The 24,137-nt window shown below is 44.6% G+C and overlaps 2 protein-coding genes across 4 annotated transcripts in view; one reads left to right on the top strand and one right to left on the bottom strand.

Annotated features, from left to right (window-relative positions):
• PDYN (prodynorphin) overlaps positions 1-16,859 on the bottom strand; it is a 99,639-nt gene extending 82,780 nt beyond the window's left edge. The window contains exon 1 of the mRNA XM_067707680.1: positions 15,308-16,859. The gene's annotated coding sequence lies outside the window, so the exon portion shown is untranslated. The remainder of the gene's footprint in view (positions 1-15,307) is intronic.
• A 79-nt stretch (positions 16,860-16,938) lies between these two features.
• The window catches only part of STK35 (serine/threonine kinase 35), a 45,886-nt gene continuing 38,687 nt past the window's right edge, over positions 16,939-24,137 (top strand). The window contains exons 1-2 of one of the 3 annotated variants that reach the window (XM_067707679.1): positions 16,939-17,399; positions 17,990-18,590. In XM_067707679.1, the coding sequence (XP_067563780.1) occupies positions 17,094-17,399; positions 17,990-18,590 (907 nt within the window). In that variant the 5' untranslated portion in view covers positions 16,939-17,093. The remainder of the gene's footprint in view (positions 17,400-17,989; positions 18,591-24,137) is intronic. The other 2 variants (XM_067707678.1, XR_010935187.1) reach the window with 2 other exon arrangements.

Here is a 24,137-nt window from a genome sequence, read left to right as displayed (position 1 = left end):
TTGGGGTTTTATCAGAGGCTATTTGACCTGGGGGAAGGGAAATACCCAACTCCAGCCCTCTCTACACATTCTGCCCCATCTAAGGGAGGGAGGGAAAAACTGAGACGTGCTTATGAAGCTCACAGCCAGAGACATGGGCTCACTAGAAGACTGAGACATAATTGTAGGACTATAGAACGCTTCCACTCCTGCCACGTTACCACCACTTCGCTAAAAACCTGTTTACCAGGTTCCTTTTATCCAGCCTGACTTTCAACAAAAAAATTACAAGGCATACTAAAAGGCAAAAACACAGTTTGATGAGACAGACAAAATGTCAGAACCCGACTCAGAAAGAGAAGGGATGCTGGAATGGCCAGACTGGGAATATAGAATAACTTTGATCAATATGCTAAGGGCTCTAATGGAAAAAGTAGACCACATGCAAGAACAGATGGGCAATGTAAGCAGAGAGATGGAAATTCTAAGAAATAATGAAAAAGAAATGTTAGAGATTAAAACCTCTGTAACAGAAATGAAGTGGTCTCTGCCTTCCATGAAGACTGAAAACATGAGAAATTCTCCAAATATAGAGAAAGGGTTCAGATGCAGGGTGGCCCCCAAATAAAAATAAAATGTCTATTCCACATATCATGTGGTTTAGGGCTGGAATGACTCAGACACTTCACACCCTTCTCCTGACAGATGTTAGCATCTGGTGCTGAATCAGAGGGGGGAGGTGTTGCCTTGACCTTGATTTCCCTTTACCAAGTTTAAGTTCATGTTCGCAGTATTCAAAACAGCCTCAGTAAGCCTAGCCTTAGTAGGTAACCTAAGGACAGAGGCAAAAAGAGTTTTAATAATTGCCCTATCTTCCCCTGTTTCTTTTTCCAGCCAGCTCACTCTGCCTTCTGCTGAGCTTTAAAGTGTAACTCAAAGACCTGAGCTGATCTACTCCTGAGCACTCATCCAGCCCAGCTCTCAGCTCAATTAACAAGTGCTCTATACTGGGACTGGGCAAGCAGGTGCTGCCGGGATATTATTACTCAGCTCTCCAGCTAGGCTGTTGGGAGAAGAGGGGCTTTTGCATCCAGAGGCAGTAGACACATCCCCTTAAAGGAGATGAGGAAGGTGTACAGAGGTCTGAGGATGCACCAAGGGATCACCCAACCCAGAAGGGAGGTTGGGGTCAGGGGAGACTTCCTAGAAAACCCAATGTTTCTGATGAGTCTAGAAGGAAGACTAGGAATTAATTCCACTATAAAGGTAAAGTTGATGCAGTCAAAGTACCTGTGTGGGCAGAGTTCCCGAGGTGTAAGAGGGCAAAATACACTCAAGGAATGAGCGCCACAAGAGAGCTTAGAAATCCAATCAATAAGTGGCGCATCACTTCTTAGTGCATCTCAGACCCCCAGGGGATCTGGTGGGTTCTACCCCAGACTTGAGCCCATATGCACACACTGACACCCGCCGTCCAGGGATACCCAGTTAAGACCCTTTACATAAGTCAATCCTTCATTCACAGATGCCCAAACAGGCCAAGAGAATGTCAAAATGGCAGTCACAGCAAAGCACTGCCTCTCAGGCAGTATTTCCCTTGGTCTCTCTTGTTCAGACTGGAAACTTACCTCAAGTGACTAATGATCTTTATTTTAAAGTGAAGCAGGTGAAAGCTGACTGAAAGCTTGGCAAGCATGAAGAGGGCATGAAACTGATGTGATTCACTGTAGGGTAAGTAAGTGGCCAGCCAGATTTTTCTGAGAAGACTCAAATATCACAATAGCCAGTCTTTTCTCTGGGGCAGTTGGGTTTCTTTATAAAGTGAAGCTCAAATCCCCTGCTTGCTGCAGCGGGGTGGGGTGCGCAGGGCTTGTTGCTTAATCAGCCTAGGTGTAAATATTCTGGAGCTCGGCTGGGAACAGACTGGGGGTGTCATCATTCAGGAGGCAGCTTTTTAGTCAACCCATAAGTCTAGTCCAGCCCCCACCATGCCCCTGCCCCCACCTTTTCCCTATACGGTGGCCACTAAATCTGGGACCTCTTGGGTTCAATTTCTCTAGAGCTTCGATCCCAGGTATCCTCTGAAGGGTGAGTGCCTGACTGCAAGGGGTCAAGATACCCCACAACAGAGACTTTGGGTCAATTCTCCTGCTTCATCTCCACCTCCTGCCCTACCTGGTTCTCCCAGCTCCTGAGCCTTCCGGGATTCTGGGGTGAATAGGCTCTTCCTCGATATATGCCCCTCCTTAGACTGAATGGTTTGACCCTCCTCCATTTTGTCAAATCGCTTGCCACTCCCCAACCCAGTTCCTGTCTCCATTTATTGTCTCAGGGTTGGAGCTGTCTCCTGGTTTCATCAAAGATAGAGAGGGTGTTTGCATGTTCTCCTTGTGTCCGGTGTGGCTTTTATAAGAAGAGAACAGGATAGAAACAAGACTCAGCCACTCTTGAATATGATTAATAGTACAGAACTGCACACTTAAGAACAGTGAAGATGCTAAATTTAATGTTATGTGTTTTTTTGCCGAAATTAAAAACAAAACAAAAGTCAGCCATCTTAAAACCAGAAGTCTCCCCATTGAGTTTTCTGCGAATTTTGAAAAACAAACACAACAAACATTTCCTTGAAAATCTATTTACATATAGAATGTGGATATTTTGGTTCCTTCTATACAGTTTATTGAGACAATTAAAGGGAATATCTAAAGCTGTGGTTCTCAAAGTGTGGTCTTCAGACCAGTAGCATCAGCATCACTTGGAAATTTGTTAGAAATGCAAATTCTCAGGTCCTACGCTAGACCTACTAAATCAGAAATTCTGCAATCTGTGTTTTAAAAGGCTCTCGGTAACTAAATATTGAGTATCAGTTTTGTGACGGTTGATGTATAGTTAAAATTTGAGAATCACTCATCTAGAGCAATATGGGGGGGAAAGAATGAAATTAAGCATAGGCTGAACATCAAAGGAAGGATCTAACTCCATCACATGGAGAAAAGGTAAATGGAATGATGAAAGGGTAGGAGGAGGTAATTAATGGACTGACGACAATGTGCCAGATACCTTGCTTGCCAGTTTACATACATCTCATTTAATCCTCAGTTTCCTTGAAAAGAAAGAATTATCCCCCCATTTTACAGATAAGAAAACTGAGGCTTAGGAAAGGTAACTTAGCTAGTTAAGGAGGATTTCAATCAAGGTCTGCCTGATTTCTTAGGTCCTTCTCTTTATTTTCCATACTTCCCTCTTTTAAAACTCACCCCATCACTGAGAGTATCTCTGGCTATGGGAGACAAAGGAAAGCAACAAGACTTCCCCTCTGCTTGGTAAAATCCTATCCATTCTCCAAAGCAGAACTCAAATGTCATCTCTTCTGGGAAGTCTTCCAGAACTACCTTGCTCAAAGTTAACCTTTCCATAGCACTTTGCACATACCTGTCTTGGAGTACCTCATACACCTTATTGTAGTTCTTGAATCTTTGGTTCCAGGATCCCTTAGAAATTATTGACATTCATAGGCAAATGAACCTTGACCTAAACCTCACAACTTAACAAAAAAATTAATCAAAATGGATTAAAGATTGGATGTAAAATGTTACACTACAAAACTTTTAGAGAAAAAAAATAGGAGAAAATCTTTAGGACCTAGGGCTAGGTGAAGTGTTCTTAGACTTAATACCAAAAGCATGATCCATAAAGGAAAAAAAAAAGATAAATTGGATCATTTAAAAATGAAAACCCTTTGTTCTGAGAAAGAGCCTGTGAAGAGGACAAAAACACTGGGAGAAAATGTTTGCAGACCACATAACTGACAACGGCCTGGTATCTAGAATACATAAAGAACTCTCAAAACTCAAGAGTGAAAACAAACAATCCAATCAGAAAATGGGTAAAAGACATGGACAGACATTGCACTGTAAAGGATATACAGCTGGCAAACAAGCATATGAAAATATTTTCAACATCATTACCATCAGGAAATGCAAATTAAAATCACAATGAGGTATCACTACACAACTATTGGAATGGGTAAAAGAATAAATACTAATAACACCAAATGCTGGTGAGGATGCAGAGAAACCAGAAACTCATAAAGTGCTGGTAGGAATGTAAAATGGTTCAGCCACTCTGGAAAACGTACAGTGACTTCTTACACAATTAAGCATGTGCTTACCATACTACCCAGCAATTGTACTTTGGGGCACTTATCCCAGAGAAGTAAAAACTTACATTCATACAAAAACCTGTCCATGAATGTTCATAACAACTTTATTCATAATAGCCAGAAATCAGAAACAATCCTAATGTCCTTCCACAGGAGAACAATTAAACAAACGGTGGTGCCTCCATGCCTAGAACACTCCTCAGCCGTTGCAGGGAACACACTAGTGATACATGCAACAACATGGATGGATCGCGAGGGAACTATGCTGAGTGAGAGGGCCAACCTCAAAAGGTTACAGAGTGAATTATTCCACTTATATAATATTCTTGAACTGACAAAATAATAGAGCGGGAGAATAGGGGTTAGGGAGCGGAGAGGGAAGGAGGTGGCTGTGGCTACAGGAAGGCAGCACGAGGGATCCTTGCGAGGGGACTACTGCTCTGTATCTTGACTCTGGTAGAGGTCGCGCAAATGTACACATGCAATAGAGTTGCACAGAATTAAACACACACACACATACATGTAAAACTGGTGATATCTGGATAAGATGGGTGGATTGTATCACTGCCAATTTCCTCTTTGTGATATTGTACTAAAGTTATGCATGATGTTACCACCGGGGGAGACGGGGTGAAGGGTACACAGATCTCTCCATATTATTTCTTATAATTGCACGTGAATCTACAGTGATCTCAAAATGAAAAGTTTAAATAAAGAACTGAGGGCCACAAAGAGATTTTCATTTATGTAGGCTATATCAACTGGTATTTACTATATTTGAAATTAAAATAGAAACTTTTTTTTTTTTTTTTGCAGTACGCGGGCCTCTCACTGTTGTGGCCTCTCCCGCTGCGGAGCACAGGCTCCAGACGCGCAGGCTCAGCGGCCATGGCTCACGGGCCCAGCCTCTCTGCGGCATGTGGGATCTTCCCGGACTGGGGCACGAACCCGTGTCCCCTGCATCGGCAGGTGAACTCTCAACCACGGTGCCACGAGGGAAGCCCTGTCCGTATTCTTATTAAAATAATACGGCTTCGCTAAAAGTGTCTCTTGAAAGGAAAGAGAAGATTGTTGCCAGGCAAGTGGAGGAACACAGAGCACCTGAAGGCATTGCATTAGGTAAGATGGTCAATTGTGATCATGCAAACCTCAGGTAACACTGAGCTAAATAAAATGGAAGTTTATCTTTTTCTGTTTTCACAGTCTAGGCTAAGTGGTCTTCTGGCTTCTGTGGTCACCCCACAGTGTCAGGGTCCCAGACGCATCCCTCCTGATGCTCCACCACACCTGAGGCCCAGCCCTCACCTGTTTTCGTGGTTCAGAACCACCACGTCTGCCTTCCAGCCGGTGGAAGTAGGCAAGCAGAAGGCTGGGTGGGCATGCTCCTTCCTTCAGAGGGTACAATTCGGAAGTTGCACACTTCATAAACCATCTGCCAGAACATAGTTTCAAGGGAGTCTGGGAAATGCAATTTTAAAATGCGAGCTTTGGCATTTCCCTGGTGGTCCAGTGGTTAAGACTCCACGCTTCTACTGCAGGGGGCATGGGTTTGATCCCTGGTCAGGGAACTAAGATCCCACATGCCGCGTGGGGCGGCCAAAAAGAGAGAGAGAAAAAAAAGAATAAAATGCGAGCTTCTATTGCTCTATAAGAAATTGGGGGACAACTAGAGGTTTCTGTTCCAAGCACAGAGGTGAGAAAGTGGAGGGAGGTTTGAGAAGCCAGTAGCTAGGTGTGTTTAGAAGTTGTGGGACACAGAAGGAAATATAGTAGGAAAGGTGGGTTGGAGCCACATGGTGGAAAGGGGCCACTTCATTCTGTAAGGCAGTGGTTTCAAACTTGAGTGCACAACAGCATCACCCGAGGGCTTGTTGAAGCTTAGCCCCGCCTGCAGAGTGTCTGATTTAATAGGTCTGCAGAGGAGCCTGAAAATGTACATTCCTAACCAGTTCGAGGGGATGCTGGCACTGCTAGTCCAAGAACTTTGATAAATGTGGAACCACAGAAAGTTTTAGAGAGGAGAGCAAGATGACAAGGCCTGTATTTCAAAAAGCTGATTCTGTTACAACGACAGGGAACAAGCTGTACTAGAGCTTCCCAGAGCAGTAGAGCTTCTCACCCTCTTGATCCTTAATGTTCCTGAGAAACTTCACTCAAGAAAACCAGGGATGATAAAGAGCCTGCAAAGCAGAGTTCACAGGAATCCAGTGCCCAAGGGCCACTCTCACACCTGAGTTTTTCCATCAGTAATAATAATGAGGACCATTTACCTATCCAGGGTGCCAGATGGCACAGATTGAAAAGTCGGACCACGTCCCAAGGCTGTGGGGATTCATGGACTCGCCTACACCATGGGTTGGAGAGAAAATTGGTACAACTCCTGAAAGGCAATGTGACAATCAAACCAGAACTCTAAATGCCTATACCCTTTGACCCAATGGTTCCATTTCCAAGAATTGAGTCTACAGATACACTCGTGTTTGTGTGCAAAAGACAGGTTATTCAATGCCCATTGTGCTGGCAAGGGATGGGGAAAAACCTGAATGTCACCCACAGAGGGCTGGTTAAATAAACCATGGTGCATCCAAAAATGGAGAAATGGGCAGCCCTTAAAAATGACAAGTTAGGGGCTTCCCTGGTGGCGCAGTGGCTGAGAGTCCGCCTGCCGATGCAGGGGACACGGGTTCGTGCCCCGGTCCGGGAAGATCCCACATGCCGCGGAGCGGCTGGGCCTGTGAGCCATGGCCGCTGAGCCTACATGTCCGGAGCCTGTGCTCCGCAGCAGGAGAGGCCACAGCAGTGAGAGGCCTGCGTACTGCAAAAAAATAAAAAAAAATAACAAGTTAGATCTATGTAAGCCAGTTTATAATAATCATAGATAGATATAGAGATAGAGAAGTATATGTCTTGTTGTGTGTGTGTGTGTGTGTGTGTGTGTGTGTGTGTGTGTGTGTGTGCGCGTGCACGTGTCAAGGGGCAGGACACTGTTGTAAAATGCTGCCGTTTAAAAATATATACAGGACTTCCCTGGTGGCACAGTGGTTAAGAATCCGCCTGCCAATGCAAGGCACACGGGTTCAAGCCCTGGTCTGGGAAGATCCCACATGCCGCAGAGCAACTAAGCCCGTGTGCCACAACTACTGAACCTGTGCTCTAGAGCCCATGAGCCACAACTACTGAGCCCGTGCGCCGCAACTACTGAAGCCCATGCGCCTAGAGCCTGTGCTCTACAACAAGAGAAGCCACCTCAACAAGCCCACGCACTGCAACGAAGAGTCGCCCCGCTCGCTGCAACTAGAGAAAGCCCACACGCAGCTACGAGGACCCAACGCAGCCAAAATAAAAATGTGTGTGAGTGTGTGTATATATATAAATACATATATATTTATATATATACACATTTGTGGGACTTCCCTGGTGGTCCAGTGGGTAAGACTACTCCACACTCCCAATGCAGGGGGCCCGGGGTTTGATCCCTGGTCAGGGAACTAGATCCCACATGCGTGCTCCAACTAAAGGTCCCGCATGCCACAACTAAGAGCCAGTACAGCCAAAATTAATTAATTAATTAAAAACAAATATACCTATTAAATATATATATACACATTTGTATACATGTATATATGGTTATATATGCAGAGCACATCTTTGAAAGGATTCTGAGAAACAGTCTGCCTTTCAGGATAGGAATTGGAATGGAAGTCCAGGTTGAGAAGGAAACTTACTTTTTACTGTAAACTTTTTTGTTTGATTTTTTTCAACCTGGTATATGCATTACTTTTCTAAATAAGTAAACATAGAAGCAGTGCCATGTGCTTTACATGCTTTATCTCACTAAGTTTTCAGAAAACCTAGAAGGGAAGTACTTTTGCTATTCACAAGGTACAGGGAGGTTAAATTATTTGGGGGAGGGGCCGAGGGGGGATAGAAGGAACCTTGATTTGTAAGGTTTGCCAGTTTCCATGGTGTAAATACTCCCTACCTGGCTGATTTCCAGCTGCTGCTGTGATGTCACTGAGCAGTGCTGGGGAGAGATGTGCACGAACAGCTCTCAGGAGCCTGGGGGAAGCAGCTCCAGCACAGCCTTGTAGGAGAACTTGCACCCCCAAACAAGCTACCATTGACTCTTCCCACCTCATACCTGAAGGGGTTGTCTTTCAAGAACAAAACAAATGTAAGCAAATATGCCACTTCAGGACCTAAGAGCAGCTTCCAGGGGTCTTTATAGATGCTGGGGCATTTGTTTATGGTATAAACAACCTGCCTTGTTTTACAATAAATTTGAAACAGAAACCCAGAAATTAAAATTAAGCATCTGGGTTTTATATTTGCAAATTGCTTTGCCATTCTCTTTATGAAATACTGCACACAGCTATACAAGCATAAGGCAATAGAAGAACAATAAATTAATCAGTGTTAGTGTTCTGTCAACACAGCCCCACATTCTTATCAGGGCCAGCAATCTAAATTAGGAAAGTGGTTTAGAAACTTACCCGGTGCTTTTATGGGAGAGGGTGGGTGAGAGGATCAGATAGACTGGGGTTCAAGTTGTGTTCCAGTTCTGCCACTTGTGAGGTGCCTCGGGCAAGTCACCCCACCTCTGAGTTTCAAGTTACTCATGTGTTAAGTGAGGATAGTGCCCACTATACAGATCTGTACAGGCAAGTTTGCCAAGTTTAACAGATAAGGTTAATGTGTCGTTTACACCTGGATATAAGGCAGGATGGTTTTCCCCAAAAATTATCCCTCAGAAGAAAGTGGGAGTTGCCTTATATTTAAGTTCTTACGAAGCCTCACAGTCTTTCATATTCCCTAGACTCTCTCAATAACTTTAAACAACGAAGTATTGTTTGCAAAAGACCAATTTATAGAAGTCACCTGAAGGAAGGGGTTTAAAAAAAAAAAAACCCAGTTTTTGACACAGATGTAGTCATTATACTAGGGGCTGATCTCATACCCCTTGTAAAGATGCAAGCCTTATAAAGAGGACTTTAAAAGTAATCCATTAAATGTTAGGATGTTGTGATCACAAATATAAACCAATAGGGCAAACAGAAGAACAACACTGTCCTAAGACTGAGTGAACTGGGACTTTAAGGATAAAATATGTCAATGACAGCATTATATAAAGGCTCAGAAAGTGCTGGATCACAAACAAATTAGGAGTGAAATGTATGTGATCTAGAAAGTGAGTTGGGTGATTCAGAAACTATCCCTAGTGATAATAAAGATATGAGATCAAAGATGCACAGGACAAGATGAAATAAAGCTGTTTTGTAAAGTGTCAGATTAGGAAAAAACCCAATATTTCTAAATTAATATATTAGTTATTAATATATAATATATTTAAATAACAGTATTTAAATAATATATTAATAATCTTGAAAGCATGTGCATACCTAAAATAATAAATTAAATATTATACATAGACATTTGATTATTTCATCTACAGCCTTAAGAATTTATATATTCAAGACGGCCCTCCAAATATTTTCTTTTTTGCAACCTTCTCACTGTGAAATATGGGAGGATATTTTATATCCCCACTTTATATTGGGGATCACCTAACATTGAGACATGTATGTACAAACACTTAAAACCCACAAAGCTCTGTGTGGTTTGTGACAGGTACTGTTACAGTTGTTAATATTATTTTTATCACGATTGCTCTCCCACAAGCTGGGCTGTTTGGTTGTGCTGTTCTAAGCATTACCTGGATTGGAATTTCCTGATCATCCACATCCTACCTGTGTGATCTTGGGCAAGTTGCCTAAACTCTCTGTGCCTCAGTTTCCTCATCTATAATACAGAGATAATAATATCAATAGTATCTCAGAGGGTTAAGAATTCAGTAAGTTAGTATATGTAAGAAGTGTATGAATCAGTGCCTAGTAAGTACTTCTTAATTGTTTGTTGGAATCATTATTTTCACCAATGGAAAACTATAACTATTTAGAAACATAGCAGTTTTCCTCACAACACCAGATTTTACCAGCAGAGAACTTGTCTTATTCATCTCTGGATCCCCAACTCACACACAGGGCCTAATGCCCACTAAATGTTGGTTGAACCAATAATAGTAAGTTCTATAGAGGAAGAGAGACAGTGTATAATGTTCAGGCCCTGCATAGCACCTGGTTCCATTAGTTGAAAGAGGAAATTTTGAGTGTTGATACCTATGGCGCAGCCTCATTTCTCTCTGGCCAACCAAAATCTAAAGGAAAGTCACAGTGCAATAGAGCCAGAAAAGACTGAGCACTGGCTGCTTCTTTCTGGTCCTCACAAGACTCTATGTTCCTCCATCACAGGAACTGGGTTTCATTCATCTCAGTCCCTAATCCAGCAAACAGTAGGAACTTAATCAGTACTCACTGAGCAAATGAGCGATGAGATGCAGTCTGCATTATTGCACATTCTTTTTAAACTGAATTTTATTGTTTTTTCATATCTACAAAAAAGTACTTAAAAACTAATACCAAAAATATGTACGTAAAACGTTCAAATAATACAGAAGTGTTGAAAGAATCACCTAAAGAGAATTCTTCTTGGCATCTAGAGTATTATTTATCCAAATATTTCCTTTATGTATGTAGAAACTAACACGTAAGTACATGTAACATGTAAGTACCACGAGCTTTGGAATCAGGTATGCCTTGGTTTGAAACCAAGCTCCATCACTTCTTAGTGCTATGGCCTTGAAAAAGTCACATAACCTCTCTGTGCCTCAGTTTCTATGGAAAATGGAGATAATAATGAAACTTACCCTACAGTGTATTGGAATAAATAAATTAATACGTACAGAGCACTTAGGACAGCTCCCAATACAGAAAAACAACTCAACGAAGGCTAGCAACTATTTATATATATTTAAACAAAATTTGAGGTTATACTATAGATCCTAGTTTACATTTGCTTTTTATATAACAATAAGTTGTGAATACTTGTTCACAACATATACAATATGTTGTGAATACTTGTTCTGTAGCATATACAGAGCTAACTCCTTTTTGATGGCTACATTATATGCAAATATGTGGCTGTATGTAACTAATCCCATCTCTGGCACTTGAGTATTTCTAATATTTTATTATTACAAATGACCACAATAAAAATTCTTGCAGCACATATATTTTCCACTAATGGGTAAGTATTTCTATAGGATAAATCCTAGAAATGAGATTGCTGGTTCAAAGTGTATGGATTTTTAAATATATTAATAGACAAATTTTCAAATTGCCTTCCTAAAAGGCTGTATGCTTCATACTTTGATCAATGAGTGTACTTTGGTGCCTTATGGTTGTGTACCTTTCAACCAGATTCCCCAATAGTTTATTTTGAATGTCCCAGTAGTTATAGAATCAAGGACTTTGCCCTGCTAGCTCACTGTATTCCTTTACCTTTCTAAAAACCATAAACAACTCCTAAGAACTTAGCAACCAATTTTCTGCAGCAAATACTCAGATGATAGCCTGACAAAGAATTTCTATGACATTCCAGAAGGGAGAGGAGGAAAGGTTGGAATTTCGGAGCCCTGAAGTGGCTGATGGGAAGAACATGTGAAATGAGAACAATCCGTTAAGTTTGGGAAACAGGGTGGCTGTATCTGCTTCCATCTTTGTTTTCTGTGACTCAGACCCTTGTTAAATAAACAAGAGGCCCTCTCTGTTGAGTCTCAGTGGGTGCAATATCTCTAGTGTGGTGTCCCCAGGGTGTGATTTGGGTACTTAACTACTTGTTAATCGCTTCTAGGCGATTCAAGGACAAGAGGAGCACCTCATGGCCAGAAGCTGAACAGCGCCACCAAGCTGACAGGCTGTTTCAGTGGTGGCCAAAGCCCACACCCACTCTTATTTTTAATTTCAATTTCAATCCAAGTAATAAATATACATAATGTTTAAGAGTTAATTACTACTACGAGTTAGATACTATTACAAAGCTTATAACAAAAATCCCCTTTCTCACCACTAAGTCCCATCCCATGAAGCAATAACTCATTCTATGTTTACTTCTTTATACCTGACTATGGTGTCACTTCAAGATTGACCTTTTCTATTAACTTACAGCGATGGAGAATAAAAATTTAGTCTCTCCCTCCCTCTCTCTCTCTCTCTCTCTCACACACACACACACACACACACACACACACACACACACACACACACACACCCTCCTGCTCCAATTTTCCCAAAATAATTATATCATAATTTCTGGTTAAATCAATGTACTGTTCTTACATTATAATGACAGTGTAATATTATTTCCAGCTGAGTGTTGTAGTTTATGATGATTACAATGTTCTTCTTACAAATTGTCTTTGTTTTCTTGGCTTTAATAATCACCTTGGCTTATTTGCTTAGTTTTCTGTGAGTAGCTCCAATCCATCCTCAAATTCTTTGCCAGAACTCCAATCCTCTACAATTGCCTCAGCTTTGCGCTCAGTCTAGGGGCAGTATAGTGTAATGCAGTGGTTCTCAAAGTGTGCTTCCCAGACCAACAACGTTAGCATCAGCATCACCTGGGACCTAGTGAGGCATGAAAATAATCAAGCCCTACCCAGGACTTACTGGTTAGCCGCTCTGGGGGTGGGGTCCAGCAATCTAGGTGATGCTGAGGTGCACTTGAGCTGGAGAACCGCGGTTTGTGTAAAAGTTAAGAGTTTGGGCACCAAAACCCAAGGCTGCTGGGGATCAGATTTCAGCGATTCCACTTGCTTGTAATGTGACAGCTTCCAAGTTCAATCTTCCCATTCATAAAATGGGGTCAACCGTATCTCCCTGTAATTGTTGTGAGCTTTGGGCTGTTAGGAAGCATGACAGGCTCCAGTTTTTCTTGCGGACAGCCCTCCTGGAGCCTCTGAAATCCAGTTCTATCATGCGAGGGGAGTTCAAGCCAATGGCATAGCCTCCCCACAGCCCTCCCCAGCGTCCCCCACTCAGAGTACACCCTCCACTGAGGCACCCACCTCAAGCTTCCATCCTTCAGAACATCCACAGCCCCTCTGAGGTCCCCCTCCCATACCCCATATCAGCTTCTCTCCCCTTAACCCCTTCCCATCCTCAGCTCCCCTGCTACAACCGCCATTTCAGACGATTCTCTGCCAGGGCCCGGTGCCACCTCCAGCCCCCAACCCTCAACTCCCAAGCCCCCTCCTCATTCCCACTACCCTCTGACCCAGCCCACTGGAGCAGTCTCAGCCTTCTCCCAGCTTCCATCCCTTCCACACTCCTCCACTCACCCAACCTTTCCTTCCCAGCCCAGAGCCTACTGCTTTCCCAGAGAACCCCTCCCCCCACCTCAGGGCCAGCTGCCCCTTGGGCGTTCTTACCCACTGAAGTAGTGGGGATGGGAAGGGAGCATCACCATTCTGCTTCCACTACTCTTCCCTATTCCCTGCGCTGCAGTCACACTGGCCGCTTTGGGTGCTACATCTCAGGACCTTTGCACCTGCTCTTCCCCCTGACATGGAATGTTCTTCTAGTTGGTATGCATTACTGCTCCTTAGCAGTAATTCCCACCCAAAGGTGACCACTGATATGATTTCTGCAGCCACAGATCAGTGTAGCTTGCCTTTACATTAATGGAATCAAATAGTATGTACTCTTTTTCCCCATTTTTTTTACAACTTTATTGAGGTAAAGCTGCAAAAATGATGTACAAAAACTGCACTTATTTAAAGTGTACAGTGTACACTCTGAAGTGTTTTGAACATATTCCCCCCTTGAAAGTATTACAAGGTAATTTCAAGATAACGAACATATCCATCCCCTCAAAAAGTTTCTCAAGTCCCTTTGTATTCCATCCCCTCTCCCCCACCCCAACTACTAATCTGCTTTCTGTCACCATAAATTCGTTTGCATTTTCAAGAATTGTATATAGAATCATCCAGTATATACCCTTTTGTTCCTGACTTCTTTCACTTAGCATAATTATTTTGATTCATCCATGTTGTATCAATACTTCATTCCTTTTTTTTTTCCCCCCATTGAACAGCATTTCTTGGTACAAAAATACCACAATTTGGTTATCCCTTCATTTATTGATGAACATTGGAGTGTTTTCCAGTTTGGGACTTATAGAAAAAGCCACTATAAACATCCTTATGCAAGTGTATTAGTGAACACAGGTTTTCATTTATCTTGGGTAAATACCTAGGCATGCAATTACTGGGCTATAGGGTAGATATATATTTAACTTTATAAGAAACCACCAAACCTTTTTTCTCCAAAGTGGTTGTACCATTTCACATTCTCACCCATTGGCTTAAATTTGACATCAGTCATGTTCCTGACAGCTTCTGTACTTACTCCCTCTGCCTGAAATGCCTTTCCACTAGTTTTAGCATGGCTGGCTTGAGGTCTCAGCTTGTGTCACTGTTATAGATTTAGTTGTTATAGACTGGTATAGACTTAATTCCCCCCTTCCCACCATTGCCAAAATCATATGTGGAATTCACAACCCCCAGTACCTTAGAATGTATCAATAATACATTTGGGGATAAAGTCTTTAAAGGGGTGATTAAGTTAAATGAGCCAGTTAGGGTAGGCCCTAATCCAATACGACTGTGTCCTTATAAGAAGAGGAAAAGATATCCCCACAGAGAAAATGTCTTATGAGGACACAGCCAGAAGGCAAGCCGTCTACAAACTAAGGACAGAGGTCTCAGGAGAAACCAAACCTGCCAACACTCTGATCTTGGACTTCTAGCCTCCACAGCTGTGAGAAAATAAATTCCGTTAAGCCACCCAGTCAGTGGTATTTTGTTATGGCAGCCCTAGCAAACTAATACAGAGGCCTTTCAATCAGCATTTTGTAACCATGGGAGTAACTGACTCAGGCAAGAACCATAAATGAATGCTAAAACCAGTGGGTGAGAGTCTGATGAAGAACAGGGTAGTCTCAAAATATCTTCCCACAAGACACTTAATAATTACAAAGGGAAAAATAGTAACTTTTCAGTGTAGTACCTTGGCAGACACCACCTTAACCAAATGATCAAAGTGAACATCATCAGTATTGGAATAAAAATATGCCATGTGCCTCCTGATGTGGTACACTGAGGACACAACTCCTTTCAGTGCCATTCCTACCAAAAATGCATAACCTAATTCTAATCATGAGAAAATACCAGACAAATCTAAACTTAGGGACATCTACAAAATAACTCACCAGTACTCTTCAAAAATGTTAAGGTCAGGGCTTCCCTGGTGGCGCAGTGGTTGAGAGTCCGCCTGCCAATGCAGGGGACACAGGTTCGTGCCCCGGTCCGGGGAGATCCCACATGCCGCGGAGCGGCTAGGCCCGTAAGCCATGGCCGCTGAGCCTGCGCGTCCGGAGGCTGTGCTCCGCAACGGGAGAGGCCACAACAGTGAGACGCCCGTGTACCGCAAAAAAAAAAAAAAAAAAAAAAAAAGTTAAGGTCGTAAAGGACAAAGAAAAGCTGAATAATTAACTGCCTTTCTAGAGTAAAGGAAACTCTGGAGTCATGACAACTAAATGCAAAGTGATCCTGACTGGATCGTAGGAAGTAGCTATATTATTGGGACAATTAGCAAAATTTAAATATGGAAGACATATTAAAGAATTGCATTATTGTCAAAATTCTTGATTTTGATAATTGTACTGAGATTTTGCAAGAGAATATCCATGTTCTTAGGAAGAACACACAGAAATATTTAGGAATGAAAGGGGAATGATGTCTGAAATTTAGTCTAAAGTGGTTTTGGGGGAAAAGAAAATACAAAAACATATTATATATAATACATACATAAACAAATACACAAGAGAGAATATGATAATGCAAATGTAGTAAAATATAACAAATTATTATTATGGTTAAAAATATGAGATTCTTTACTATTCTTGTAATTTATATGTAAATTTGAAATTTTATCCAAAAAAAGTTAAGTTTTTAGTGACCACACTAACAAAGTGGCCTGTTCCCAACCCCCAGGCACTCTTTAGCTCATTCTTTTCCTCTATTACACTTACATTGTCAAAAATGATCCTATGTATTTATTTAATAATATCTAACATTTAATGTGTGCAAGGCCCTGTCCTATTCTAAGCGCTTTAACTGTCTAACCTCAGTGAATCCTTCAACTACTGTTCTTCCCATATTACAGATGAGGACAAGAGACACTTAAGAAAGTGTTATTTGCACAAAGTCACCCATATGATTTGACGAGGCACAGAACCTCAACTAAGGTAGAGACTGTCTTGTTCGCCGCTCTTTCCCCAACAATTTAGAACAAAAACGGTGCCTAGCACATTACAGTGCTCAATATCTGTAGATTCAGTTTACAAATATGGAGCACCTACTCGGCACTGAGGTACAAAGCAGTAACAAAATATTTAAAGATTCATGTCTAAATGGAGCTTACATTCAGCACTCTCAGCCCTGCACCCAATTAGCCACTTCAGATTTATATCAAAATCTAAATATTTATATATTAATATTTATTTATATATTAATATTTTATATAATATATATATTTTTTATTTGGGGCTATCAACCCTGGGAGGCAAGGCCGAGTCTATCCATTTTTCAGAAGGGGAAACTGAGGCTCCAAGTGGGGCAATGTTTTGCCCAGGATCAAGCGGCTTAATAGGAGACTGGGCGTGGATTCCATCCCAGTGCGGGCGGTTCCCAGGCAAGACCTATGAATCAATTAAACCGACCAATCCAATCAACCAATCAGTATTTATTAGGGCCTACTGGGTACAGCTCCTCTTCATGCAGCGCAGGCAAGGAAGAGAGGAGGTTGCGGTGCGCAGGCGGCTGCGGAGACCGGAGGCCGCTGCCCGATCGCGGGAATTTGGCGCCAGTTTTTTGTTGGTTGGGTGTTCTCGCCTGTGATTGGGCCCCGGCCCCGCGTGGGCTCACCCGGCTGCTACTGGTAGGCCGACCTTGGCAGGACCCCGGCGGCGCAGTACTCGGCTGGCCTCCCGGGGGATGGGCCACCAGGAGCCCCCGCTGGCCCGAGTGCGGGCGGGACGTGCGGCTTATATAAAAAGGTTACGTAAAGGGCTCAGCTGGCGCGAACACGTGGAGAGCCGCGGGAGCCCTGACGCCCAGTTGTCCCTCGAGAGCACCGCTGCCGTCACCCGTACAGCAACAGGCTCTGTCGCACGCCCGACCCGGGCCACGGTCTCTCGCCCGGCTAGGTACCCGAAGCAGCCCTGGCCCGGAGCGGACCACCCCCAGCTGGGGGCCTTAGAGGGGAAACGCGCTGCCCGGAAGTGGAAGGGCGCAGGCCAGGTAAGGGCGCGGTCCGCGGAGTGAAAGCTAGCACCCAAACTGGAACTACGCCCGCCGCCTCGGGCGTCTGGGGAGGGCAGTTGGGCCCCCGGTTGGGCGCGCTCAGGGACTCCGGACTTTCAAGCCAACCCCTTACACCCGCAGCCCGGCGGGACTTGGGTCGATCCGCTGGGCTCGGCTCCGGCTTAATTCAATGGACTGTTTACACCCGGGAGAACACAGGGCGGGACGCGGGGAGGGGCATCCCAGAGGGAGCCAAGCGGAAAAAAGATCTCCACAGTCCGAATTTCTTCTTAAGGGCGATTTTCATAAGTCACGAAAGCTGCGAGTCCTTGTTTCTCGTATTGCTATACAATAAATTAACTGAAAAGGCAGGGAGTTTCTGCTTTTCTTTCCGGCCCCCCCTCTGAGCCAGTGCCCCGTGGTTTCGTCTTTCCCGCTTTCCCCTCCCCTCCCCCGTTCAGTCAGCAGCCGTGCCTTCCGTCTTAAAGGGGCCGTGGCGGCCAGAGGAGGTGGTGGGACGCCCTGAGGCCTGCGCTGCTTGCCTCCCGGCCTTGGCCTGGTTGTTTAACCGATTCTTTCGCCCGCAGGTCACAATCCAGGGTCCCGCTCCTCCGCGTCCCGGGGCCGGACGGAGGGATGAGGCAGGGGGGTCCCGGGCAGCGCCGTTGCTGCTCCCCCCGCCGCCCGCAGCCATGGAAACGGGGGAGGAGGACGGCGCCCGCAGAGGTACACAAAGCCCCGAGCGGAAAAGGCGAAGCCCAGTGCCGCGGGCGCTCAGCGCGAAGCTGAGGCCGGCGGCTGTGGCCCAGGCCATGGATCCGGTGGCGGCCGAGGCCCCGGGCGAGGCCTACCTGGCGCGGCGGCGGCCGGAGGGCGGCGGCGGGTCGGCGCGGCCGCGCTACAGCCTTTTGGCGGAGATCGGGCGCGGCAGCTACGGCGTGGTGTACGAGGCAGTGGCCGGGCGCAGCGGGGCCCGGGTGGCGGTCAAGAAGATCCGCTGCGACGCCCCCGAGAACGTGGAGCTGGCGCTAGCCGAATTCTGGGCCCTGACCAGCCTCAAGCGGCGCCACCAAAACGTCGTGCAGTTTGAGGAGTGCGTCCTGCAGCGCAACGGGCTAGCCCAGCGCATGAGCCACGGCAACAAGAGCTCACAGCTTTACCTGCGCCTGGTGGAAACCTCGCTCAAAGGTAGGAATGCTGAGGGCCGCCCTGGCCACGCATGGCCTGGACCCACGAATCTGCTGGGCTCGGCCCAAACTGACCCCTAGACCCTGGTCCCGGTTCTGTCGCCCTGGACCCGACACACCCTCCTTTCCGGGGCAGATATTCGGGCCGCCCTCTCCTCTCCGGATCCATGATTAGTCCCCGGCACTAATGTTAGCTGGTATTTTAATAACAAGGGCTCATTAAGTGCTAACCATTGTCGTAGGAAGTGCTCCATAAGTGTGAACCATTACTATGAAACGTGTAGCACTTTTAAGGTCGGACTTGGGAGTGGAGGGCGTTGGGTTCAGAGTCGGTGGAAGAACTGCCGAGCCCCCTCACACTCTAGGGCCTCTTCTGTTTCCCTCCCAAAGCAAACAAAAAAACTTTGCTGGACTCACCCACACCCGCTCCCTGTCTGGTTCCAAAAATCCTGACACCCTCCGGCTCCACCCGGCTAACTCTTGTTTCCTGGTCTTCCTTTTCCTCTGAGACCCCCCCCACCCCCCACCAGCCCTTCATCCCAGGGCAGTCAAGCAAACCGGCAGTTTTCAGCCTAGGTCCTCTAGGGGCCTGCAGAATAATAACTCCACAGGTGGGTCGAGAGCTGTCACACAACACACCTAACATCTTTTTCTTCCCTTTTACAGCCACCCTCTGAGGCTGGCTTCCAAGTGGTTTTATTTATAGGGACGATGGGGCTCAGTGAAGCAAGGGGATTTTGCAGTCCTGGGAGGGCTAGTCCTGGTTTCGGGGTTTTAACTGCAGTTAGGGAGTGTGTGCATCCTGAGTGCTCACGTGCCTTGTTCAAACTACAAGTAGCCAAGGGTCTGTTCATAGAAGAGAGAGCCAGTGGACTAGGAAGGCCTGAGGAGACTTCCTCAGGGGAGAAGTTGCTAATCTGAGACCCAGCTCTGCCCTAGATCTCTTACAGAGTGACTTGAGGTATAACTTGAAAAGTAAATCCTCTTCTCTTTCTGTAAGTGGAGAAACTAAGGTTTAGAGGTGAACGAACCTAAGTTGATGAAGGTTAATCAGCTTGTAAGGGAGGTATGGTTGTACTCCTGGTTTGTTTACAATTTTTCATAGCTTAAGCGATGTGAACTCAGATCCGTCTTGATTCAAGGCCTCAATCCTTTTAAAAGGTGTAATGGTTTCCTCCCTCCCCAAAGGATGATCTAGATCTGACCTTAGTAAGAGCAGGTAGGATTTGGGGTGGGGTTGGATAGGGCGTTTTGTTTGGAGCTTTTGCCTGACTATAAGATCCTCCAGGCCCATCCCAAGAGAACTCCTGGTCCTGTTTCAGGTCAGTTGTTTGACAGCGGATTGAGGACATGCTCAATATTACCCGGGGTCCTTTTTCAAAATAGGCTTCTACTTTTTATGCCCATCCCTGCCCCATCCATCCTGAAAAGCCCACCCTCTCTCCAGGGTAAATATATTTGTTTTGAAAAGACTTTCCAGGAGATTCTTTCAGCTTACCTGTATTCTACAGGCTCTTCACTTCACTCTCAGACTGTCTTTTCTGTGGTTAATGAATGGTCTGGACTTCCAACTTACATGACTGCCTTGGGATGTAGGAGTTTGCTTTTCCAAAGGATCCTCTTCTATCCTCAGCTCATTGATACCAGTTTTGAAACTTCAACCTGGGTTGGAAGTCTTTGCTTTGTGTCCCTACGTATACTGTTCAAACTTTCCTCACTTGTAGAATTTGTCAAAACTCCGCAGTAAACAGTGGCAGCATAACACAGGCTTTGGGGTTAGACTCACTTTTAGTCATAGTTTGTCTCAGCTGACTGCATGGGACAAGTTGTTTCAAACCTGTGGGGAGCATTCCTTTACTAATAGGGTGAGGGTTCCTCTGTCATAGGGTTGCTGTGCAGCCTGGGAATGTCAACAAGTGCTCCAGATGAGGAGAAATTTGCTGCTTCAGTAAGTTCAGGCTACGTTTTGAATCTTCTTCCACTGTCATCCCCTTCGAAATTCACAATGTTCCTGTTCAAGTTTCCCAAACTTGACCATGGAACACATTCTGTTTCCTGTACTGTAGGCAGCGCCAAGTTGACAGAAACACTGGTATTTTCTTCCTCCCTTTGTGAACTAAAACTGAGGCCTAAAAGAAACGAAGTATTTTGCTTTAGCCCACATACTTAATATGTCCCTTTTAGTTATTTGGAGTCTTAAATATATGAGCCTCTACTATGGGTCAGTTAGTATTCTGGGCTTAGGGAGAGAGCAGTAAAGACGATGCATGTTGCCTCTGCTTATAAACTGATATTCAGATTTACGTGTCAAGTGTAAAGTTAACAAGCAGTTAATAGGCGTTAAGCTTTTTGCTATCAGTATTAAAGTGGAGAACAAATATCCAAATTACTCCAGGTTAAGTTTTCCTGACTTCAGCTTCCAAAATTTAGCAGTCCTGATATGCCGCCGGGGCAGATTCCTTCTAGTTTGCAAGTAATCTGGTTCAGCTCTGTCTGTAAACAGATGCGGTCACCTCTTGCCCCGACTCCTGCAATTTAGGATAATTTTGAATAGACTGCAAAGTGTTAATCTGCCTTAAAGTCTCAATGAACCACATCCACAAACTTTTACTGAGGTCCCTATGGTGGTATTTGCAGAGGAAAAAAAAAAACTCTTTGTCCCAAAGGAATTAATTTGAAGTTTGAGGACATGTAGAAGACTCAAATGCTAATCAAGGTCATGGAAGAAAAGGCAAGTTGGCTCATTAATGGCTTTGTTCTGTGTTGTACATATTAACAAGAATGAGAATCAGGAGTTAGCCAGAAGTTAGCAGAGAAGGTGGGCTTTGAAAGAAGGGGGCCTAGGAACACATGAATAGGTAGAGAAGAGACTGCTATTTATTTCACAGTTTGGCCAAATAGAGAACAAATAGAGAATGGTTGTCTGTCTCCTTTCTCCTCCCCCCTCTCCAAGTATCAACTCCACTAGAAGGCATTTCTCTAGTTTTAAAAAATTATGTATGAATAAACCAATATCAAAAAAGGGGTAAGGGGACTTCTTAATGCAGTTCTTCATCTTCTCCACTTAAATAGACTTCTGTGTCTTATGTCCTTCCTTTCTCTCTGAACAAAGACCAAAAAGTCCTACCCAGAGCATTAAATAGAGAACAGAAGTTTCAGACAGTCAGTAGTGAGCCATCTTAGATGTCTGATCTGGCCTTCTGTTTCACAGGGAAGGAAATTGAAGCCCAGAAAAGAGACAGGACTTGCCCCAGATGAGTTAGTGGTAGTATTCAAACCAGTCTCCCAGGCTTTTTTAAACCAGATTAACAATCCTGTAAATTATTTGGTTGATGGGTTGGTGGCTTTGTTTAACTTTTAAGAACTTTTAATTAAAAAAGGGTTAACAGTTTGCTTTTATCCCCTTGTTTCCATTGCCAAAGGACCCTGTCCTGATTGCACCTAAAACTGAATTCAAGATTACTGCCACTTAGACAGCAGGCATGCCAGAGCTCATTGTCAAACTCAGAAATTCTGATGCTCTCTACAAAGTGCACACTGATCCTTATACAAATAGCAGCAAATAAAGACAAAAAAAAAAAAATCCACAACAAACTGTCAAGGCTCATAAAACTGAATAATTAGAAGTTTGGAAAAGCCAGGAACCTAGCTTATCCCAACTTGGTAAAACGTGACATGTTCCGCTTGACCAATTATTTGACGTTTGCTGTACTCAAGATACCTGGAGGGGCTTTCACATGGGTGGGAATCTTGGCCCTTGCGAGGCAGTCTTGTCTGCACGCCGATGCACGGTGTGACTGTGAGCCATACACTGCACTAGAAGAAGCTATGCAGAGTTTCCTCCACGAGGCATGCAGAAGGCTTGGCCATGACAGTCGTGCAAGGTCATGAGTGGTGGGTGTCCCAGAAAACAGTAGAGGTTCCCTCTGGGAGCATAGAGGCCTGGGGAAGCAAGGAAGGAGGTAGACCTCAGGAAGCTGAGGGGGAGCCAGTGTCTTAGTGGATGGGTTGTTGGCCTGCAAACTCCTCTCAGCCCATTGAGAGCCCAGGGAAATCTTGGGCTCAGAGCTGGGTGCCCCCTTCCCAGGATGCTGGAAAGCACCTCTGAATTCTCTACTGCAGCTTTGGGGTCTCAGAGTTTAGAGATCCCTGGGTAAAGGCAGGGAGCTGAATGGTAGTCTTCGGCTACCCTGACCTAGATATAAAGGCAGCATTTAGGGTCCCGGGAAATGAATGGGATACAGTAGAACATTGGTATTGACTGGGAGTCGGAAGGTCTTAGTCCCAGTTTCACCCTGTTAATAAAAGCTAAAACTCACTGATTGCTGTGTGCCAAGAGCTGTTCTAAAGGCTTTATGCCTCTTAACTGTTTCAGTCTTCGTAACCACCTTTTGAAGTCAATACTATAATTATCCCTATTTTACGAGTGAGACAACTTGAGGCGCTGAGGTTAGTGACATTGCCCGATGTATAGCAGCTAAGCAGAACCAAGCCAGGCTCCAAGCCCCGGCATTCTGGATTGAGTCCGCTTTCCTTCACAGCTGCGCTGCACTCTTGGGACAGGTGGCTTAAGTTCTGGGCTCTCCTGTTTTTCTTGTTGTTAAATGGGTGTAATCATATTTTACTCAGAAGCTAATGGCTACTATCTATTTTCAATTATGTGTTAACCAGTACTTGTGGCACTGCTGATTTCTACTGGTGCCTCCCCTAGGTCTCAGCTGCCAGGGACCCTCTGCCTCCTTTCTGTTCTGCTCTCGATTGTCTTGGGACAACCACACAGACTTTCCTTTTCTCTTGCTACTGACAGACTGCTTTCCTTCTGTGTGCATTGGGGGTTTTAGATACCAGCCCCAGGAGATAGAAGCAACACTTACTTGAGAGCTTTGATTAATTGGCATTGTATTGGGTAGGGCTTTTTACAGTGTAAGTACACTCTCAAAGAGAGCTTAGCTTCCCAATAGAACATCAGTTTATTTTCAGCTCGAACTTGGCTTTTGGTGGTATTTAGCCACGGGCCCTCCTCAGTAACTCACAAATTCTGGATGCTTACATAGTTGTCTTAATCTAAACATTCTTCATGCCCTATACTAGAATGTTCTCTGATATTTCTCTGTTTTAAGCCTCTCCAGCTAACAGTTCTCATCTTGATTCATTTCACCCAGTTATTGATCACCTACTCAATGTGTGTGAGGTGCATTGCGGGAGCCCAGAGACATGGTCTCGTTCCGCTGTGGTGCCCAGTCTAAGGGAGGAGGTGGGCACAGCACAACCAATGATACTTCACTGCAGCCCGTGAGAGGTGCTTTAGGGGGGACAGCTGGCAGGAATGTGGACTAAGTTTAGAGGAGGGAAGGAGGAGTTGTAAAAGGGTAAACCAGAAGTGAGCCTGGCACGCAGTAAGGCTAGGCATGTGGCAAGGACCATTGCACATGGAGAGAGAAACAACCAGGACTGCCCTACTCCCCAGTCTGCCTGGCCAGTGGAATCTGTATTTTTAACAAGAGCCTTGCAATGTTCCAAGTCCTAATAGCTAACCTTAGATTTTTAT

This window comes from Pseudorca crassidens, chromosome 15 (assembly GCF_039906515.1).
Source record: "Pseudorca crassidens isolate mPseCra1 chromosome 15, mPseCra1.hap1, whole genome shotgun sequence".
In the NCBI taxonomy this organism is placed as follows: Eukaryota; Metazoa; Chordata; class Mammalia; order Artiodactyla; family Delphinidae; genus Pseudorca; species Pseudorca crassidens.
The sequence above is the reverse complement of the archived record's forward strand: the minus strand, read 5'-3'. Positions and strand labels throughout refer to the sequence as shown.